The sequence below is a fragment of the Centroberyx affinis genome, unplaced genomic scaffold, assembly GCF_046629955.1.
Source record: "Centroberyx affinis isolate AG114_WGS23_722 - 3 ecotype Tasmania unplaced genomic scaffold, CSIRO-AGI_Caff_v1 ptg001140l_1, whole genome shotgun sequence".
Taxonomy (NCBI): domain Eukaryota; kingdom Metazoa; phylum Chordata; class Actinopteri; order Beryciformes; family Berycidae; genus Centroberyx; species Centroberyx affinis.
This window is the reverse complement of record NW_027279676.1, coordinates 200,952-218,603: the sequence shown is the minus strand read 5'-3', so window position 1 is coordinate 218,603 and position 17,652 is coordinate 200,952. Positions and strand designations below refer to the sequence as shown.

Below are 17,652 nucleotides of genomic sequence, written 5' to 3'. Positions count from 1 at the left end.
ATATACATCACATCCACTATGATAGTCTTGAGTTATGCTTAAAAAAAAGCTGTAGTCAAAAGTTGCATAAACATGAAACAGTATAATTTATTTTCAGTTCACAGTGCATACAGTTGTGTATCATTGTACCAAGTTACTCATCAACAGCACATTAGATTGACCTCAGTTGTTTAAGACAATTTTTCCTCAATGAGAACATGCAAGTTACTAAGTGTGCACAGAACCAGAAGATCAGTAAATGGCATACCGAAGAGTTAATCATCATGACAGTAACAGAACACGGGATCAATAACAAGTTGCCCAATGTAACTAATCCCAGTTTATCACTATACTGAAAACATGAAACATTGTTTTTTTGTTTTTTTTAGAGGAAGTGCTGCATCTTTCTTCATTGAATTCATATCTTTCTAAATGCCTTGAGTTTAACTTGTGTTCCCACACAAAAAGAAAAAAAAAGAAAAACAAAATCTGTGGTACCTCAGTATTAGTTGCTACCTGATTTCAATCACCTTCCACTCACTCCAGTCTTGCAATTTCAGGACAATCATTGTTATCATCAGTGGCTACATGTATTGATCATTTTACTGTAAAGTACATTACATCGTGTTGTCAGGAGAGTAAAGAGAATGCTATAGAGATAAACGCACACACACTCTGATTCCTTCTCTGCACCCCTAGTAGATCAGTCAGTCAGCAGTCAGCCAGAAAGCAGTCAGTCAGGAAGGTGACAGACATTCAATGATCAGAACACTAGCTTCACAGCACGCAGGCCTGGTTTACAACGAGCTGTACAACAGTTTCTTACCTATTTCAACACAGGCACAACTCCAACAGTAAGGTATCTTCCTAGCTCTCTTGGTTATCTTGAGCCTTCAAACACTGAAATGCCTGACAGTAACTTCTTCATCGTTGTACAACATTAGTGGAAACAGGACCAACGTTATCACCCTCTGCAGCAGCTGCTCGTTAGACACTGCTCAAGTATTTCCCCACAAACCTCTACGGTTAGATTTACAGTAGTCATGGGTGTGAAATAAACCAACAAAGAAAAGTAGAAATGTTTTCTGATAACACTAAAAATGCAAGGCAGATGACATTTAATTCTACAATACCCCAATGCAAGGCAGAATGAGAGTGTATTCTACAATACCCAACGCTATTTCCATCACTCATGATTTGATGGATGCGCTAAATACTGGAAAACATTTTTTAATACCAGCAGAACAGACCACATTTGGAAAAAATAATTGAAATAAAACAAAATCATAGCATTCAACACATATACATGCAGATATAACAGTAAGCAGGTATGCTGTACCATGTGCAAGCAAGTCTCAGTTAATTTTGATTAGAAGGTGTCAAATGCTTCTGAAGATGAATGCCTAGATGGGACATGCGTTAATATTCTATAAAAATGTATCTTTTTTTCAAAAAAATAAAATCTAAAACATTCAAATATTGGGTGTTATTTATAAGACATACAACACCAATCATATATTATCCATGTAAAATATACTCAAGCCAGCAAAAATACATGTCTAGTCATAGTTGAAAATAATTTTTCATCAATATGAAATCAATATTGATGTTTAACAAGAGAAACCCTTTTGAATACAGTTAGCTCAGAACGAGTGTTCAAGGGATTTACAAAAAAAGTGAGAACAGAGAGAAGAGCACAAACTATAATCACAAAATAGTAAAATCAAAGAAAGTACCTAACGTACAAAAAGAGGAATACGGCGAGAGATGCTCTCTTCATTACAGGCAGGGAGACACCCAGCGACCACCGCAGCAAAGCAAACCACTGAATGAGCAACACCAGCAGTTTCAACAATTCAAGTACCTAAGTTCACTTCAGGTCAAACGGTTTCTCCTCTCGTCTGCTCTCTCCATCATATAAATAATATTTGTGAAAATGTAAAGAGGACCTAACTGTGTTTTAAAGTGGCCTGAACACATCGCCTCCCCTCCTGTCTCTAATACTGTACCTTGTCCTGGTTATACTGGGTGGTATTCATATAAGGCACGCCATACACTCAGTCATTAACACCCATAGACACACTTCAGCTCACACACAGCTGACCACACAAGAATATCTTTGATACACATTTAGCGTCATAGACTGAAATTAAGCTTTACTAATTATCTGATTGATTATCTCTCAGTAAAATCATGCAATCTGATGTAATAATCGGTCAAAAAAACTGACCGTTTTGACCATTTTACAGTTTTGCATAGTAAATTGTTTGAAAGTGTTTTGAATGAATAAAAGCCGGTGGAGAGATTGTTCTGGAGTCTTTTTTTTTTTGGAATTACTAGGACCGATTCCTGGGCCTTTAGACGCGCGCCAAAGACTTTATGAGCAAATCGTTAACGCAGAGCAGCACTCAAAAAGTGAGGAGAGAGCTGCTGTTAAACCGCCACACTGACTGGCGTCTGGCATAAATCATAAGAACAACGAACCATAAACATCATAATCCCAACACAAGCACATGAGAACGCTTTCTTCTTTTTTTTTTCTCCTCTGGGTTTGTGGCGACGCAGGGACTCATGGGAACCGCAGTCTCTGGACACAGCGTTCTCTCCACGGGAGAATCCGTTTTAGAAGAAAAAAAAATTCACTTTGTACACGTTACATCCATATAGCTACTCTCTGAGGAGAACCGTATTGCTTCATTACAGTACAATCATCAAGCATTGCATTAAATTACAGTGTGACTCTAACCTAGGAGAAGGGCAGAGCTTGCATTTCCTCATGTGAGAGACAGGGAAAGAAAGAGAGAAAGAGAAAGATAGACTATAGCTCTGCAGCGACCAGCCACCATTTTCAAGGTTGAGACTGAAAGTGCGATGTGCTGACAGAGGTGAGAGGCGGAGAAGTGAGAGACAACAAGAGAAGAAGAGGAGAGCAATGACTGAGGACGGTGAAAAGAGAGGGAAGGAGAAGCTGGTGAGAGAAAGGGGGGGGGGAGAGAGAGAGAGAGAGAGAGAGAGAGAGAGGGAGAGAGAGAGAGAGATAGAGAGAGAGAGAGAGAGAGAGAGCATGGACATGGGCATGGGCATGGGCATTTTCAGATCATTCATTTTTAACTGTACCTGCACTCATTTTCCCCCCTTCGGACCGACAGAAATGTCCTGAGAAACACAGGAGAGAGAGAGATTCTACATACGAGCGTCTGATTATCTGGAATGCAACTAAAAACAGCACCTCAAAGCGCATCATATATATTAAACTATTCTATTTATGCAGATACAATGCTGTGTAAGTACTGTTAAATCTGTTAACCGCTCTTTTGTCTATCACACATTAAAAAGGTTTGCATTTGTGACCCGGCGGCGTCAATGATTCTGATTACAAAGTACCTGTTACAGTATCTATAGATTAAGACAGCGCAGTGCCAAAAACAAATCACATCTCCATTTAAGGCATGGTGATAGAAAAAACTATATTACACAGTGTATAATCAGTTCCAAAGGCCAGAGCTGACTGAAATTTCTGATAATTTTTGTTTTGTTGTTGCTCAAATGATCTTAGTACCAGGCAGCAATGACTGAGTAGTATCTGTTAATCTACGAGTGCAAATTCAGTTTGATCATGTGAAATGCTTGGAACACTGTGAGTGTTAAGACTGACATGACGGTGTGATGAGGAGAGATCATCCCTTCTTAATCCTGACGAAGTACTGAGCCTGGTCTGCGTTCCTTTAGGACGAGGTAAAGACTCCCTCCGTTACTGGTCGGCTAGTCATATTTTCCCCAAAATCAAATTCATGGGTCTTTTTTCGGTTATGCGTCGTTAATGTTATGAGAGGAAAAAGATCAACGCATGAAGATACCAGTGTTGTCCAGAAATTCATAATGATTACAGACAGAAATACTACGAATGTCAAAACCCAACTCATCACTTCCGGTTTCCTGCTCTAGAGGCTGTGACTTCCTGGTCATGGCAGCCCGTGCAGACGATGACATCAGATCGGTTCATAACACCTCCTGACGGCTGAGTGTTTAAAATAAGAAGAAACTAAACCGATCTTGCTTTTTGAGGCAGCGGCTAATTGAACTCGTAGAATTACAGTGATCAAGATTCAATAGAGCCTGTGGCATGTGACAGGCGCTGGCTGTTGTTATTCGAAGCCCCCCCGGTCTTTGGCCTCCCCTCAGGACTCGTCTGTGGCTTTGCCCTGGACCTGGTGATGGCTGTGGCTGTTGCTGGAGTTGCAGTGGACCTGGGAGAGCTGCAGGTCGGTGTGGAGGCCTGAGCCCAGGCAACACATGGACTCAATCTCCTCCAGGAGGCCTTTTTCCGCAGCGGCCGCCCCGGAGCCTTTACCCTGACCCAGGCACAGGCCCAGCCCCGGAACCCCCTCCTCGGAGACCTCTTTCTCCCACGGGACCTGCATGGCCGACTGGCTGCTCCGCGCCGGGCTGCCCTGACCCTCCTGCCGCCCCTTGCTGCCCTGCCGCTGGATGGCCTTCTCCTGGTACTGCCGCACCGTCTCCTTGGACAGCACCTTCCTCCTCAGGATGCTGGTGGAGGCCGTCTGTGTCTGGGGCGGGGGGGGCTCGGCGCTGGGTTGGGGGTCCGAGACGGTCCGAGCCCGGGCCGCCGGCAGAGGGGAGTAGCTTGAGGTTGGTTGCGGTGGAGAATTGTAGGCGTGGGAGAGAGTTGGGGACGGCGGCGGGGTGGGCGAAACTTTACGGGTCAGCGAGGGCGAGTAGGAGTAGCGGTCTGCTTGTTGTCGCCCTGCAGGGAGAGGGTGAGGGGCCGGGTCAGAATTGGGCTGATGAGGGTGCGACTTGCGCTTGGTGACGTCGGCGTCCTGGGCTGCCGTGTGGTTCTTTGACCCCTTCAGGCTGCTCTTGTTGGGGTGTCTGCGGGGGGACGGGGGAAGGTGTTTCCCGTGGAGCGCGCTGTCGTCCTGGCCCATGTTCCAGCTCCCCTGATCCCCGCCGCCACCAGAGCCACTCCCACCTGCAGGTTTAGACTCGCTGGAGTCCGTGGACTTGTTCTGGAACAGAGGAAACAGGGAAATACAATGAGATAAATGTGGTAACACACATAGAACACACAGGAATCCCTACCAGCTCCAGGGCTGCTGATCTGTAGCTGAGCCTGACCTTTGACCTCCCTGTGGAGGGGGACAACAGAAAAGAGAGTTTCCATGCAGATCAATGAATTATCCTATTATTACTATATTATTATTAATAAACGCTGATTATGTTGTGTTCCTGGGTATCTTAATGGGTAGAGCATGCTCCTTATTTGGTGTTTTGGATAAAAGCATTCCAAATAAAACTAAATATATTAAAATTAGAAGTCCCATTTGTTATTAAGTAAGAAATAAGTGATATGCATGAGTTCCTGCATGTCCACCCCACCCCTCCACCCCTCCCTCTTGCATACCGGAGCGATGTAGTCTATATCATCCATGGACCTGAAGAAGTCCAGGCTCTTGGCAGCGCTAAGTTTGCCTTGCTCTATCGTCGTCGTGTTCAGAGAGTCCAGGATCTCCTCCAGTAGATTCATCTGACCGGTGCGGGACGAGTCCATGTCGAGGTCCAGCGAATAGGAATCGTCGCTGTCCTCGATGTAGTAGGAAGGAACCTCACCGCTGTCCTCTGAGGAGATCCTGTGATCGCAAGAGAAGTGAACACAGTACTAAATCATTCCTGTGACAGGCTAAGAGGATCTGTTTACTCTCATGTTTAACAAGATAACTGCAATTTATACAGAACATCGTATCTCGAGGCAAGGTAGGGATTTTAGGTTAGGCCAGCCAAACATCAAAAATGTAATGCACTGTACAGTAACACTGAGAACAGATCAACAATTAGACTACTGGTATGTGATAACCAGAGACAGCTACAGAATGTGCCTGTTTTAAGGAACATTTCTGCCAGTTTATGCTGTTACTAACTCTGTCCATTTGGGGGCAGTATTATCATGAATAAAGAGGATTGAATCTGCTTGGAAATGGACTTGAAAATGCTCTAAACTTAGTTTTTTCAAGAAAATGAAACAAATGGCCAGTAAAAATTAAACATATCATATCTACATGTGGCGTACATACTGGCATATTGATAATATATGAAAATATATATGAAAATGATTTCAATAACAAAAAAGGTGTTCTGGTGCAATATGACATAAGTGAAATAGGAGTAAAATCAGTCAGGCCTTACTTGCTTGCAGTGTCCAGTTCATCATCGTCGAGCCCAAATCCCAGGCCTAGATCCCGAGTGCCCATGCTCACGGGAGACTTGCTGAAGTTCTGCTGTTGATGAGAAGGACACAGCAAACGGTTGTAGCTACACATCAAGAAAAAAATTGATAAAATAGTAAGTGGACTAATGGGAGAGTCTCAGATCAAAGATACAAGGCTCCTCATAAGCGTACCGTGTTTGCAGTCTAGATAGAACATGATGTTCTGTGCATACTGAAGTACAGCCTTTCCTAAAAACCACGGCATGGGACCCAATAGAAATAAGATGCAGGTCTGCTCCTGGTGGGTCCCATAAGACAAGAGTGCAAGCTTGTTTTAATGAGCCTGGACCCCAAGGGTAGAGACTAAATTTGTCAAATTTGGGTCTAGTATTTTATCAAACTCGACGTTGTGTGTGAATCCCGCACTGCTAGCTAGGCTAAGGCTAACTGTAGCGTCATCACCACACATCATCTAAACATTTGCATTATGATACTGATGCGTGTGATATGATTGTATTTGTCATTGTGGAGCAGTGAAGGATTAGTGTGTGTACTGTAGTTGTGTGACACAGTGGGTTTAATAAGCCACCTGTGTACCATGTTTAATGGGCGGGTTAAAGAAGAGAGAGAGGCTTTACAGAGCGGGGCAGGGCCCTCCCCATGGGAGCCCAGATCTGCCCCAGGCCGCTTATTAACATGCCTTCCACTACGACACACGTGTTCCTCTCTCACTGCGTGTATATGTGTGTACGTTAACACTATATTTCTTTTACAAATGTACTCAACCCTTCCATTTTGCCCACTTTTCTTAGCTATCTTTGGCTCGGTCTCTTATTCTTTTTTAATTCCACTTCCTTGACACTTCCCTCGTCCCTGAGTCTCTGTTCCACTATCTCATGCCTCTTTTTCTGTCCCTCTGCTTCAATAAATGTCCCTCCAAAACGTATGGTTAGGCAGCTACTAAAGCTAGCCATAAATATACAGAGGCCATTTGGGTACTTGTAGGGTACAGCTAACATGCTAGCGATGCTAACAGTCTATCTTCATGCATGTTCGCATTAGAAAGTTACTCATTCTTAAGAGCTGTTCTTTTTTTCCCCCCAATTTGGCTCCGCCTCTCTGTGTGTCTCTGCGTGTTTCTCTATAAACTCATGTTTGCCACATTATCAAAGCCCATCACTGAGGAAGGGGTCTTTACAACCCCCAAAGTGAGCGGAGGAGAGGGGGTGAGTTGAAGAAGTGAAGAGAGTGGCGTGTGAGTCAGAGCGGGAGAATGAGAGAGAAGAAGCTGAAGAACAGAAGAAAGTCAAACACTGAAACCAAACGAACAAGGGAAGAAGGGAATGAATGAAATAAGGAAGGAAGGAAGGAAAGATATACTGAGAGTTGAAGAGAGATTCCTCAAAGCCCCAGAGAATGATGGGATAGGGGGGGAGGGGAAGGTGGGCATTGGAAAGGCAAACCAAGCCGGTCTTGATTAGCCGACACAGTGCCAGCCAGACAGGCGGAATGTAACGTGTGGCTGGCCTGGCCTCGTTTAGGGCCTGTGTTCGGCCACGGAAGACACACACACACACAGTCACACACACGCACACGCACACACATTCACTTTACTCACACACATACGCACCCTATTACAAAAACACAAAGAGTTAAAGTGCCATTTTCTCCATAAAAGTCAGCGGAGGAGAAATGTGTGCAGTGGCCACTTAAGCCTCTCAGCCATCGGGCTAAACACGAACACATGTGGCGGCGGTGCTGATTGGCCAGCCCGCTCCCCCTCCATGGTAGCTTGGAGCTATAATGAAAGAGATTTCAGAGGGGCTCGGGCCTGGGATCCCTAAACAGCCTTTAATGGATTCCTGTGTCAGGGCAGTAAATCTGGGGCTGGGCCGGCATGCCAGCCAGCGAGACCGGGGACTGCAGAATGGAGATGCACCTGCGGGACACTTGGGGAGGGTGGGCTCGGGCACAAGAGTGCTCATTTTGGACAGAAACACACATGAGGGCGAGTCCACGTACACACTGGAACCCATGCGCAGTATGTTCACAGCACTTGCAAGTATGTAGTGTGTTCATTTGGGCAGCGGGGCTGTGTTTAGGGAAGCGGGGCCTCTCATTGCGTCTAGGTGTTTATTAAAGCAAGGTGAACCCAAACACAACCAGACTCAGGTCATGAAGCCTGGCCCTCTGATCTCTGTTACAGCCTTGGTACCGTCTACCCAAAAGGAAGTTCCATGGGGAGCAATGAATGGATGGTACCTCACTTCACGGCTTTATCAATTTGTCATTCCCTCTCTTCACTGTGACCCTTCAGAGGGGCAGTTCAGATGCAACTATTTACAACAACTGGCCATTTTACGATAGAAGAGCCAAATTTGGCTCAGAGGTAGTTTTATAAGCTACTCTTTTTTTCAAAATGGCTGACATATTGCATTCATTTTACTGGTAATGTGAGATAGTAAGTATGCTTTTGTCAGTTACTCAAATATAATTCTACTGTTCCTTAAGCTTTGTCGAATCCAGCAGCTCCAATTTGGATGAGATTTGAAGCTCCACACTTCCTGTTGATGTACAAAAAGAGCTTCTCTTTGTTGAGGCTACCTTCAAAATTTAGAGATTCACAATGAGGTATTTTCACCGGTGTAAACAGGCCCCATGTTAAAACTGTGACAGCTCTGCCACCGCTCCATGCCTCCCCAGGCCTGACAGGACACAGTGGAGAGCCAGAGCATGAAATAGCAGACCAACAGATTCTCATACCGCTCCTTCATTAGCTTCTCGCTGTCGGCTAATGGGAAGCTGAAAGGTGAAAATGAAAAAGCGATTCTCCCTCCATGGCTTCCTGTCTCTCATTTTCTCCCTCCATCGCTCTCCTGTCAGTGACAGATGTCACTGTTTCTGTCTGTCTGCCTCTCCCTCCCTCCCGCTACACCACATCGTCATAAGTGAGTCTGTGCAGAAAGCGGAGAACGAGAGCGAAGGAGCCAAGAAAAGATGCAGCAGATGAACAGTCATGAAAATAATGAAAAAGGGCCAGTCTATTACAGTAAAGCTGGCTAAATCCAGTAGTTTGGAAGAGGGAGGAAAGCCTATTTTATTCTTTTGAAACAGCACTAAATCAAGCAAAGATTTGACATCTGAGCTCCTCTTGCACAGTAAACTCCTGTTTTACTCAGAAGCAAGCATTCTCTCTTTGATTTTATGCCAAAATGTTATTTAATTACTTTGATCTGAGTTCTGAGTACCGGACTGAAGAAATAAATTATTAGTGATTTCCTCCAATTTAGTCCTCAGACAAAAACATGCAACACATACAGTAATGTAATCACAGTTTTCAGCAGAGGTTACATGCCTTTGCGGTCCTGGCTGGCGAGGAAGTGAGGGTCAGGATAGTAAACATGGCTAAGTAATCCTCCACCCTAAACCTCTGTACTTTGAGCTTCCAATAGCAATAGCCAAAGGTATGAAATATATTCAAGGGGCCTCAAAAAGTCTTCAAATGTGATATAATACATTTATATTTCATTTCTGTGGTTATGAGGGGAAAATAGTCATCACCGTCCATTTCAGTAGGCATATTTGAAGAAATAAACTTTCTCCTCCCCTTCCCTTCGTCTCCTGCATGACCGGTTATGCGGAACAACTATGCTTCTCTGCGACGGGGCCAAACGCTAGAGGACTTTAATAGCCAGCCTTACATTATACATTGCATATGGTATTTCTGAGTGGGCACTGATCTCACAGCTTGGCAGTGTATGTGAAGAGATGCCGGGAAAATGCAAACAAACCTCGGGGAAAGGCAGAGCCTTTGCAGAAGTACGGCCAAGTCTGCGTCTGCCTGTTTAAGAGCCGCTCACAAAAAAAGAAGAAAGGGAAAAAAAAAGAAAGAAAAGAAAAAATAACTAGAGACAGACAGTGTTTGAGGCAGGATCCACTGCTCGTCAGTCCAACTGGCTGTTGCTGAAAGCCCACTCCCTTTTCGTTTAAAAAAAGGACCCATTTAAAAAGAAGGAAAATGTGCATTATGCTCATTCTGTTAAACGAAAACTAAACTCATCTAGTAAAATCACCAGGTGTCTTTCTGTGTGTGGGTGCAGTACTTTAGAGGTGCCAGGAGATGGCACTTTGGTTTCAGCCAGGAATCCAACTGGTCTCTGAAGTGGGGAGGAACTAAGCGAACTAGAGACTACAAACACATACAAATAACCATGTAAACACACCGCCGCACACACAGCAATGGACAGGAATACTTTAGTTGAAGTTCATCATAAGTGTATTATAAGCATATATGCACTATTCTTGATTTATAATCATGCCAAAAATTACATGCATTATTATGAATTATGACATAACACATATGCATTATAATCTGTATGTGTTGTGAAATTATTAGCTATTCAGTTTACCAAGAAAGTATTGCATTTTTGCACACTGTCTATATTATAGCATCTTAAATCAAGTTCTGAATATAATGTCCTTATAATGCATTATGAGCAATATGTCGAGTTAAGTGTTACTGTATACTGTGTGTGTGTTACACACACACACACACACACACGCATGTACACTCTACTGTATAACACACAAATACGACTGACAGTCCCTCATCCTGAAATTATCACCATGCAGATGGGTGCATTTTTCCCCCATTACAACATAGGCACTTCACAAGTCATGTGTACAGTGTGCATATGTGTCCACTGGCCATGAACACATAAGCTGTCTCCCACTGATGAAACGCACAAACGCATCCACCCATGCACACACACACACACCAAACACTATTTTACACACTGAACTACCCATTTGACTTTGTTCCTCTGCTTCACATCTGTGTTAGCTCCCCGTTTGCCTTCCACCCTGAGCTGTGCTGTGTTCCCTGGGCTGGCACCTCTCCTGTCTAACCAGGTGAAGAGTCCAGAGCCTGGGGCTGAGCCCGGCCAGCGGCCACGAGCCTGCTGGCTGTCATTGTCCATAACACTGTCCCAACCTCTCCTCTCCTCTCCTCTGCCCTCCTCTTATTTCCTCTGCTCTCTTAACAGCTGTCATTCTGTTGCGTCCATTCTGAGTACACTTGCTAAATGCATGCACATGCTTGTACAAATACACACACAAATACAAAAGGGCTGATTTACGGTCACACACATTCTGTCTGCAAATATGTGCAGCACATGGCCATGCGCACATACACACACACAAACACCGTCACATACACCAAATATACAAAATCGCACACAGGGACTCAGAAACAGACGTGGTGCTCACAAACAGAAACCACGCAAGAGCCAGAACAATTGTGTTTTTGTTTGTTGTATCAGACAAGAAGTCAGCAGTCCAATTCAGACTTGTTCTAGTCAAAGGGAAAGGATTACTCCTACATTCTTAATCAACAAGCTCACCAAACACTGCGAATCACCCACATTGTTGGAAACGGCTGGAATATGTATGCATATGATATCAACACTTACTTTGGTACATGTGTTGGCTGATCAAATACAGTTTAGAATATGAATTTCATGACCCTAATTATTTTGCTCTGATTAATTAAAGAAGCTACTCCAGGATCATTCATTTCAATTCAAGGACAAAGAAATAGGGGGTTGGGAGGGGGGGAGGGGGGGTGTTCACTAAAAATGATAAATGATAAAAATGTATCAGGCATGTTTTTTTTTTCTTCCATGGAGTAGGATGAAATGTCTTCAGTCACATTAACTATATTCAAATTTTTGAGGCTCCTGACGGCACAAAGTGTTTATGAATTATCCAGCAGGTGAATGGGCCTTTCTGGCTCTTTAATATGCAGAGTTGGTGGAAGGAAGCAGCCTCCTGGCCAAGGCACCTCCATCTGCCAGGCAGGCCCACACTGGGGCTCAGCACAGGGGGTACGGGCTGGGCCACTTGGGCAAAGGTATGAACATGGGGACTGGAGGATGCAGGGAGTAGGCTTGGGGGATATATAATGTAGCTGAGGACGCACTGCAAAAAATATCCTACTTAACATGTCATTTAGTCTAGTGTTGACTCTTAAAATTGTATTTTCCTTGCCAGTGGGGTGAGATGATTTCAGTTGTATCTAATGCTGCTTCACCAAAGTGACAATATCTTGAAATTCTTGAAACAAGATGATTTGCATTGGAAACAAGTGAAATTATCTCACCCTACTGGTAGATTTTTTTCACTTGTTTTAAGAAAAATATGATTTTAAGATTAAAAATTAGGCTGTTTACAGTGTTGAGACAAAGATTGGATTTGTGAGTTTTATGGATTGAGACAGAAAGGACCTGGGTTTGGCAGCGGAGAGAGACATGGACATGTTTTGAGGACTAGTTAAGGATAAGGGTGAGACAAGGCAGGGCTCTGGGGGAAGTTGTGTGGTGTGAGGATAGAGGGACAAATCTTTTTTAGCATTTTATTTAACCTTTATTTAACCAGGTTAGTCCCACAGAGATCAATTTCTCTCACAAGGAACACCTGGTCAAGACAGTTGCAGGCAAAACAACAGTATAAAGATTTCATAAGAGGCAATCTCAGAAAAAAACGGAGAAAGAAAAAGTGAGAGAGAAAGAGAGACAGAGAGAGAGAGAGAGGAGTAACAATAGCTATGTTTCCCTCTGACTGTCAAGCAAATTTTAAGCGAACATTTGAATTGTCACAAAACATAGAATGTGAATAAGGCGTGCTTCAATCAGCCGGGTTGGAGCGAATAAACAGCCTTCCTGAATGCACAGTGTAGCTACTTCAGAAAAAAAAAACACATCCATGAGAAAACTGGAAAGACTCATAACGCTATGTTATTATTTATTCGACAAATCCATTTCCAGTGCTATTTATTGCATAATTTTTTAGCAACAAAAAACTTTTCCACCTCAAGAGAGCGGAAACGTTTTTTGCGATACTGAGGAAATTTTATTTTGTTTTCCATTTCCATTCTGACTTTCTAATTCAATCTATTGTAATTTGCATATAAATACTTGAACAGAAACCCCATCTAATGGCACAATCCTAAAACAAAAAAGAAAAAAACTCAGCGAAAGCATCTAGCCTACAATTTCCACCAGATTCATCTTCTATAGTCCTACCAATTGCTTTTTATGTTTTAATCTTTCTCCAGGTTATTATGAAGGCTTTCTTGACTTTTTCTTTTTGAGTCTTGGGACGTCAGACTACACTCCCCCATGTTTCTGTGTGTAGAGTCAAGGGATTACAACTGGGATTTAAGGTGTGTGGGTAGCCTACGAATAGCAATTTACTGATATACTCCGGTTATGGACTATAAGCAACGTTAGGAAGGCCTGATAAAAAGATTAGAAAGGGCAGAACATTGTATATGGCTGAAGTGAAACTGATGGACTATATGAAAACACACACAAACACATACACACACACACACACACACACACACACGCACAAACCAGCGCTCTGGGACATGCTATCCTGTGTCCTGTGTGTCCCTCCTCCAGTGGTCCCTGGGGACCCGTTACTGTGGCAATGAACAGGCCTCAATGGCGGGGACAGGGGTGTGAGTGTGTGTATGTCCTGTATACTGTGCGCGTGTGTGCGCACACGTCAATTGCATTTTAACTGTTAATCTGTGTGTGTGTGTGTGTGTGTGTGTGTGTGTTGGGGCGTCTTTGTGTGTGCTGGCGGGGGGAGGGTGTCCGAGGAGGCCTTTAGAAAAGCCCTAATTGCCGTTCCTTCTCCTCTCCTCGGCCGTCACACCTTCCTCTGCGCTACGACTCTCCAGCCTCATCACACACACAGGAAATACAACGCTAATTAGAGAAAGCGCGACCGCTCCTAATCACACTCTCACATGGGTATGACCAAAATGTCTGCGTGCGCGTCGGGTGCATGCATGTGTGTTTTTTCTGTTGTTGTGTTTTTTTAAAAAGGAGAGTGGGCAGTCCACTCAGTCCACCAACAGGAGAACAAGCTCTAGCTGGGGGCCCGTATGTGTTTAATATAGAAGCGTGTCATTTTAATGACATGATAGTAAACTTCCCAAACTAAAAAAAAATGTGCATACATAAACAGTACAGTACAGAAGCTTAGAATTTTATGGAACATTCTTAACTCTCTTCATAAATTCAGTAATGAATGTGTGTAGTTTGTGAGCGTGCGTGTGCCTGCACATCATATGCCAGCTTTGTGCACAACAAAGAAAAACGTGCTACCCACTTATGGTGCACAAGCAAATTCTTCAGAGGAAATGCTGACCAGCAGATGAGTTGCTTCTACTGTCCGTACTGTTCAGAGAAAAATCCTACTGTATGTACAACATGAGCGCACCGAATACAAAAAAAAATGCTTATCATTACATCTGGCACCCTGACAAACTAATGTACTTCAAAGAGCTGTTACAACACAGAGAGGGAGAGAGAGAGAGAGAGAGAGAGAGAGAGAGAGAGAGAGAGAGAGAGAGAGATGTCTGGAGGGAGAGCGATGTGGGGATGGAGAGAGAAAGAAAGAGAGAGTAGGACAGCGATGAGAAGAAAAGTGGACAGGGTACAGAGGAAGAAGACTGTATCCATTCCATAGTTTGTCAGATGATAACCAAGCTCCGGCAAGATCAATGTATACATAGTTAACTCATTTACCGACATGCATCTGGGAGTGTGTGTATCATACCCGTCTCATCTTCTGCAGTCTCCTTGGAGACAAGCTCTTGGTGCTGGTGGGAGACCCGGCGCAGAACGTCATCCCCTCATCTTCCTCTTCCTGAGAGAGAGAGAGAGGAAGAGAGATGGAGAGAGAGAGAGAGAGAGACTGTAAAATTAGATGATTACTAGAGTAAACTGACTAAACTGATATACAAATATTGTTTTGTTTGGACAGCGCTGTGTGTGCATGCGTTCACGTGTACGGCCCAGACCACAACACATTGAGTGTGTTGCTCTCCAGCGGATGCTCATCCATTTCAAATGAAAGAATCCGTCTCTACTGTATCATTCAGTTGCAGGTGCATTGCGTTGTGTGAACTGAAGCAAGTGTTGTTTTGCCCAGTTTTTTGCTAGTTCTCAGTGACGTTTTCATGATGAAAAGATTTTGTCAGCGAATCAAAGTTGCAACAACAATTTATGTTGTAATACTACAATCGATAACCACGTCTCATCAGTTTAATCTCGGTTTGTGCGTTGGGATCCTTGTGTAGAAGTCTGCACACTGCTTGCAGCAACATAAATGCATTACAGATTAAGTGTGATCCCAGGCTAAGAGACTTAAATTGAATGTACACTGACACAGGTCAAATTACTTTTCTTTTGAAGGCACAGGAAATCTATGTTAAACTACAAAATCCACTACTTTTCAGCACTTCCCTTTGCCAGTTAGTGCTGAAGAGCTCGGTGTGTGTGTGTGTGTGTGTGTGTGTGTGTGTGTGTATACACACTGCAGAACATTGCCTACTCCTCTTGTTCATCAGTGCCCCCTCTCCTCAGTTTCACACTGACAGATCAAACTGCAATTGCCTTATCAAATCCATCAGGCTTATGGAAACATACACCTCGTTACATTAGCTTTGAGGAAATCACAGGCTCACTGATGAAATACGCAGACAATAAAGGAGAAAGAGGGGCCGGGGCTCCGATGACATGACAGGCCATAGCCAGAGGGGCGTTGGTTAAAAATGTACAGCCCTGAACAAAGCGCTAAGCAGGCTTCACCAGTCATTAAAAGCCCCTGCGTCAGAATCACACACTCCATGTAAAGCAGCCTTCCTGTCTGTTTCTATGAGGGGGGTGTGTGTCTATCTATGTGCTCCGGAGAAGACTTGTGTGTGTGTGTGTGTGTGTGTGTGTGTGTGTGTGTGTGTGTGTGTGTGTGTGTATGTTTGAGGAGTGTGTGCATGTGCGTGAGAAAGGTGTGAAGGTCTGTGTTGCTTACCCTTGCTTTGAGTCTGCCCTTAATGTCCCGGATGCCCCTCTTGGCATGACTCTTGGCCTACGAGGAAAAACAACACACGCACACACACAAGCACACAGACACACACACAAGCACACACATACATTACTAATCAAAACATGCTGCATTAACATTCTGCTCTGGTTTCATGTAACATCAAGAAATGCTTTGATCCCCATGGCCAAAACACAGAGACAAAAGGCTGGATAAGAGCGCCTCACACACTAATACAAGACAATGATAGCATGAAAGGGCACCCTGAGCACCTATTGCACAACACATACTGACATGGGTGCTGCTCATAAAACTACTCAAGAACAGGAGTCTCATTCTCTCCCTAGTATCTCCCAGACAGAACATTTTCAAGCTACATTTTCAAATTATTTTTCAGCATATGTAAGCATACAGGTTATACTTTCAGAATAGCTTGCAACACATGTCATCATCTCCAGTTCTATTGCCGTGTATTTTCTCCAGAATTCAAGTTATGGATGTATTCGAACAAAGTATTAAGATGCATGATGCGGCAGCATATTATACATTTGCAGTTTTGACAGAGGAACTTGCCTTTGTCACCGCTGTGTTGATGAGCGCTCCTCCTCTCTCCTCAAGTCATTTAGTGAGGTTACGCACGCAGACACACACACACACACACACACACACACACACACACACACACACACACACACACATTTAAATTATTCACATGTGCATACAGGATTAATTTTCAATGTGACACACAAAAAAAAACAAGAAAAAAAAAGCTGTAAATGGTATTGTAGTCCAATGTTTGAATACTAGGGAAACTAGGCAAGAGGATCATATCACTCAAGCATAAACCACATTATTTTCACAGCATTCAGGAGTGGTTTTTATTTAGAAGCAGCCTCAAACAGTGATGGAGAGGACAGTTGCGTGATTGATTTCTGCTTTGAGTTCTGCAGACTGACTCCATAGTGCCCAATGTCTCTCTGAGCCTCTCTTTTCTTTTCTCTCCGACTTGCTGCGTCTCTCCTCCTTCCTTCTGCTTCTCACTCTTTTTCTCTCTCTTTGGTCTTCAGTGTGAGCACGAGGCGTTGGCTAAACGGCTAAACAGTGTAAATGGCAGCCGGCGTTTCAGGAGTCGGCAGAGGGAGAGGAGGAGAGGGGCCGAGGTGAAGGCCCCTCTTATAGATCCCTGTCAGTCAGGAAATGTGAACTTTAACAAACCTTTGAAGAGCACTCTAGAGAACTAATTCAGCCTTAGCTGACGGCACGGGGCGAGGGAGAGAGAGGGTGGGGGAGAGCGGGAGGGATACTGAGCGAGCGAGCAAGGGAGAGAGAGAGAGAGAGAGGGTGGGGGGAGAGAGACGGAGATGAAAAGAGGGGGAGAGGGAGGGAAAGAGAGATGGATGGGGGGGTAGAAAGGGAGAGGCGGAAAGAGACAGAGGGAGGAGAGAGATGAAGAAAGAGAGAGATCTATGTTCTTGGGTCGGTTCAACGGAGTAACGCCTGTGTTTGCTGCCAGATCAACATGTCATGTCGGAGGACGTCTTGTCACGTCA

At 44.0% G+C, this 17,652-nt stretch overlaps 1 protein-coding gene across 2 annotated transcripts in view; it reads right to left on the bottom strand.

The window, feature by feature from the left end:
• Positions 1-86: 86 nt before the first annotated feature.
• dennd1b (DENN/MADD domain containing 1B) overlaps positions 87-17,652 on the bottom strand; it is a 105,822-nt gene continuing 88,256 nt past the window's right edge. For both annotated transcript variants that reach the window (XM_071524055.1, XM_071524056.1), the window contains 6 exons: positions 16,676-16,711; positions 16,091-16,147; positions 14,837-14,926; positions 6,184-6,275; positions 5,405-5,630; positions 87-5,009 (listed from right to left, as the gene is read on the bottom strand). In XM_071524055.1, the coding sequence (XP_071380156.1) occupies positions 4,158-5,009; positions 5,405-5,630; positions 6,184-6,275; positions 14,837-14,926; positions 16,091-16,147; positions 16,676-16,711 (1,353 nt within the window). In that variant the 3' untranslated portion in view covers positions 87-4,157. The remainder of the gene's footprint in view (positions 5,010-5,404; positions 5,631-6,183; positions 6,276-14,836; positions 14,927-16,090; positions 16,148-16,675; positions 16,712-17,652) is intronic.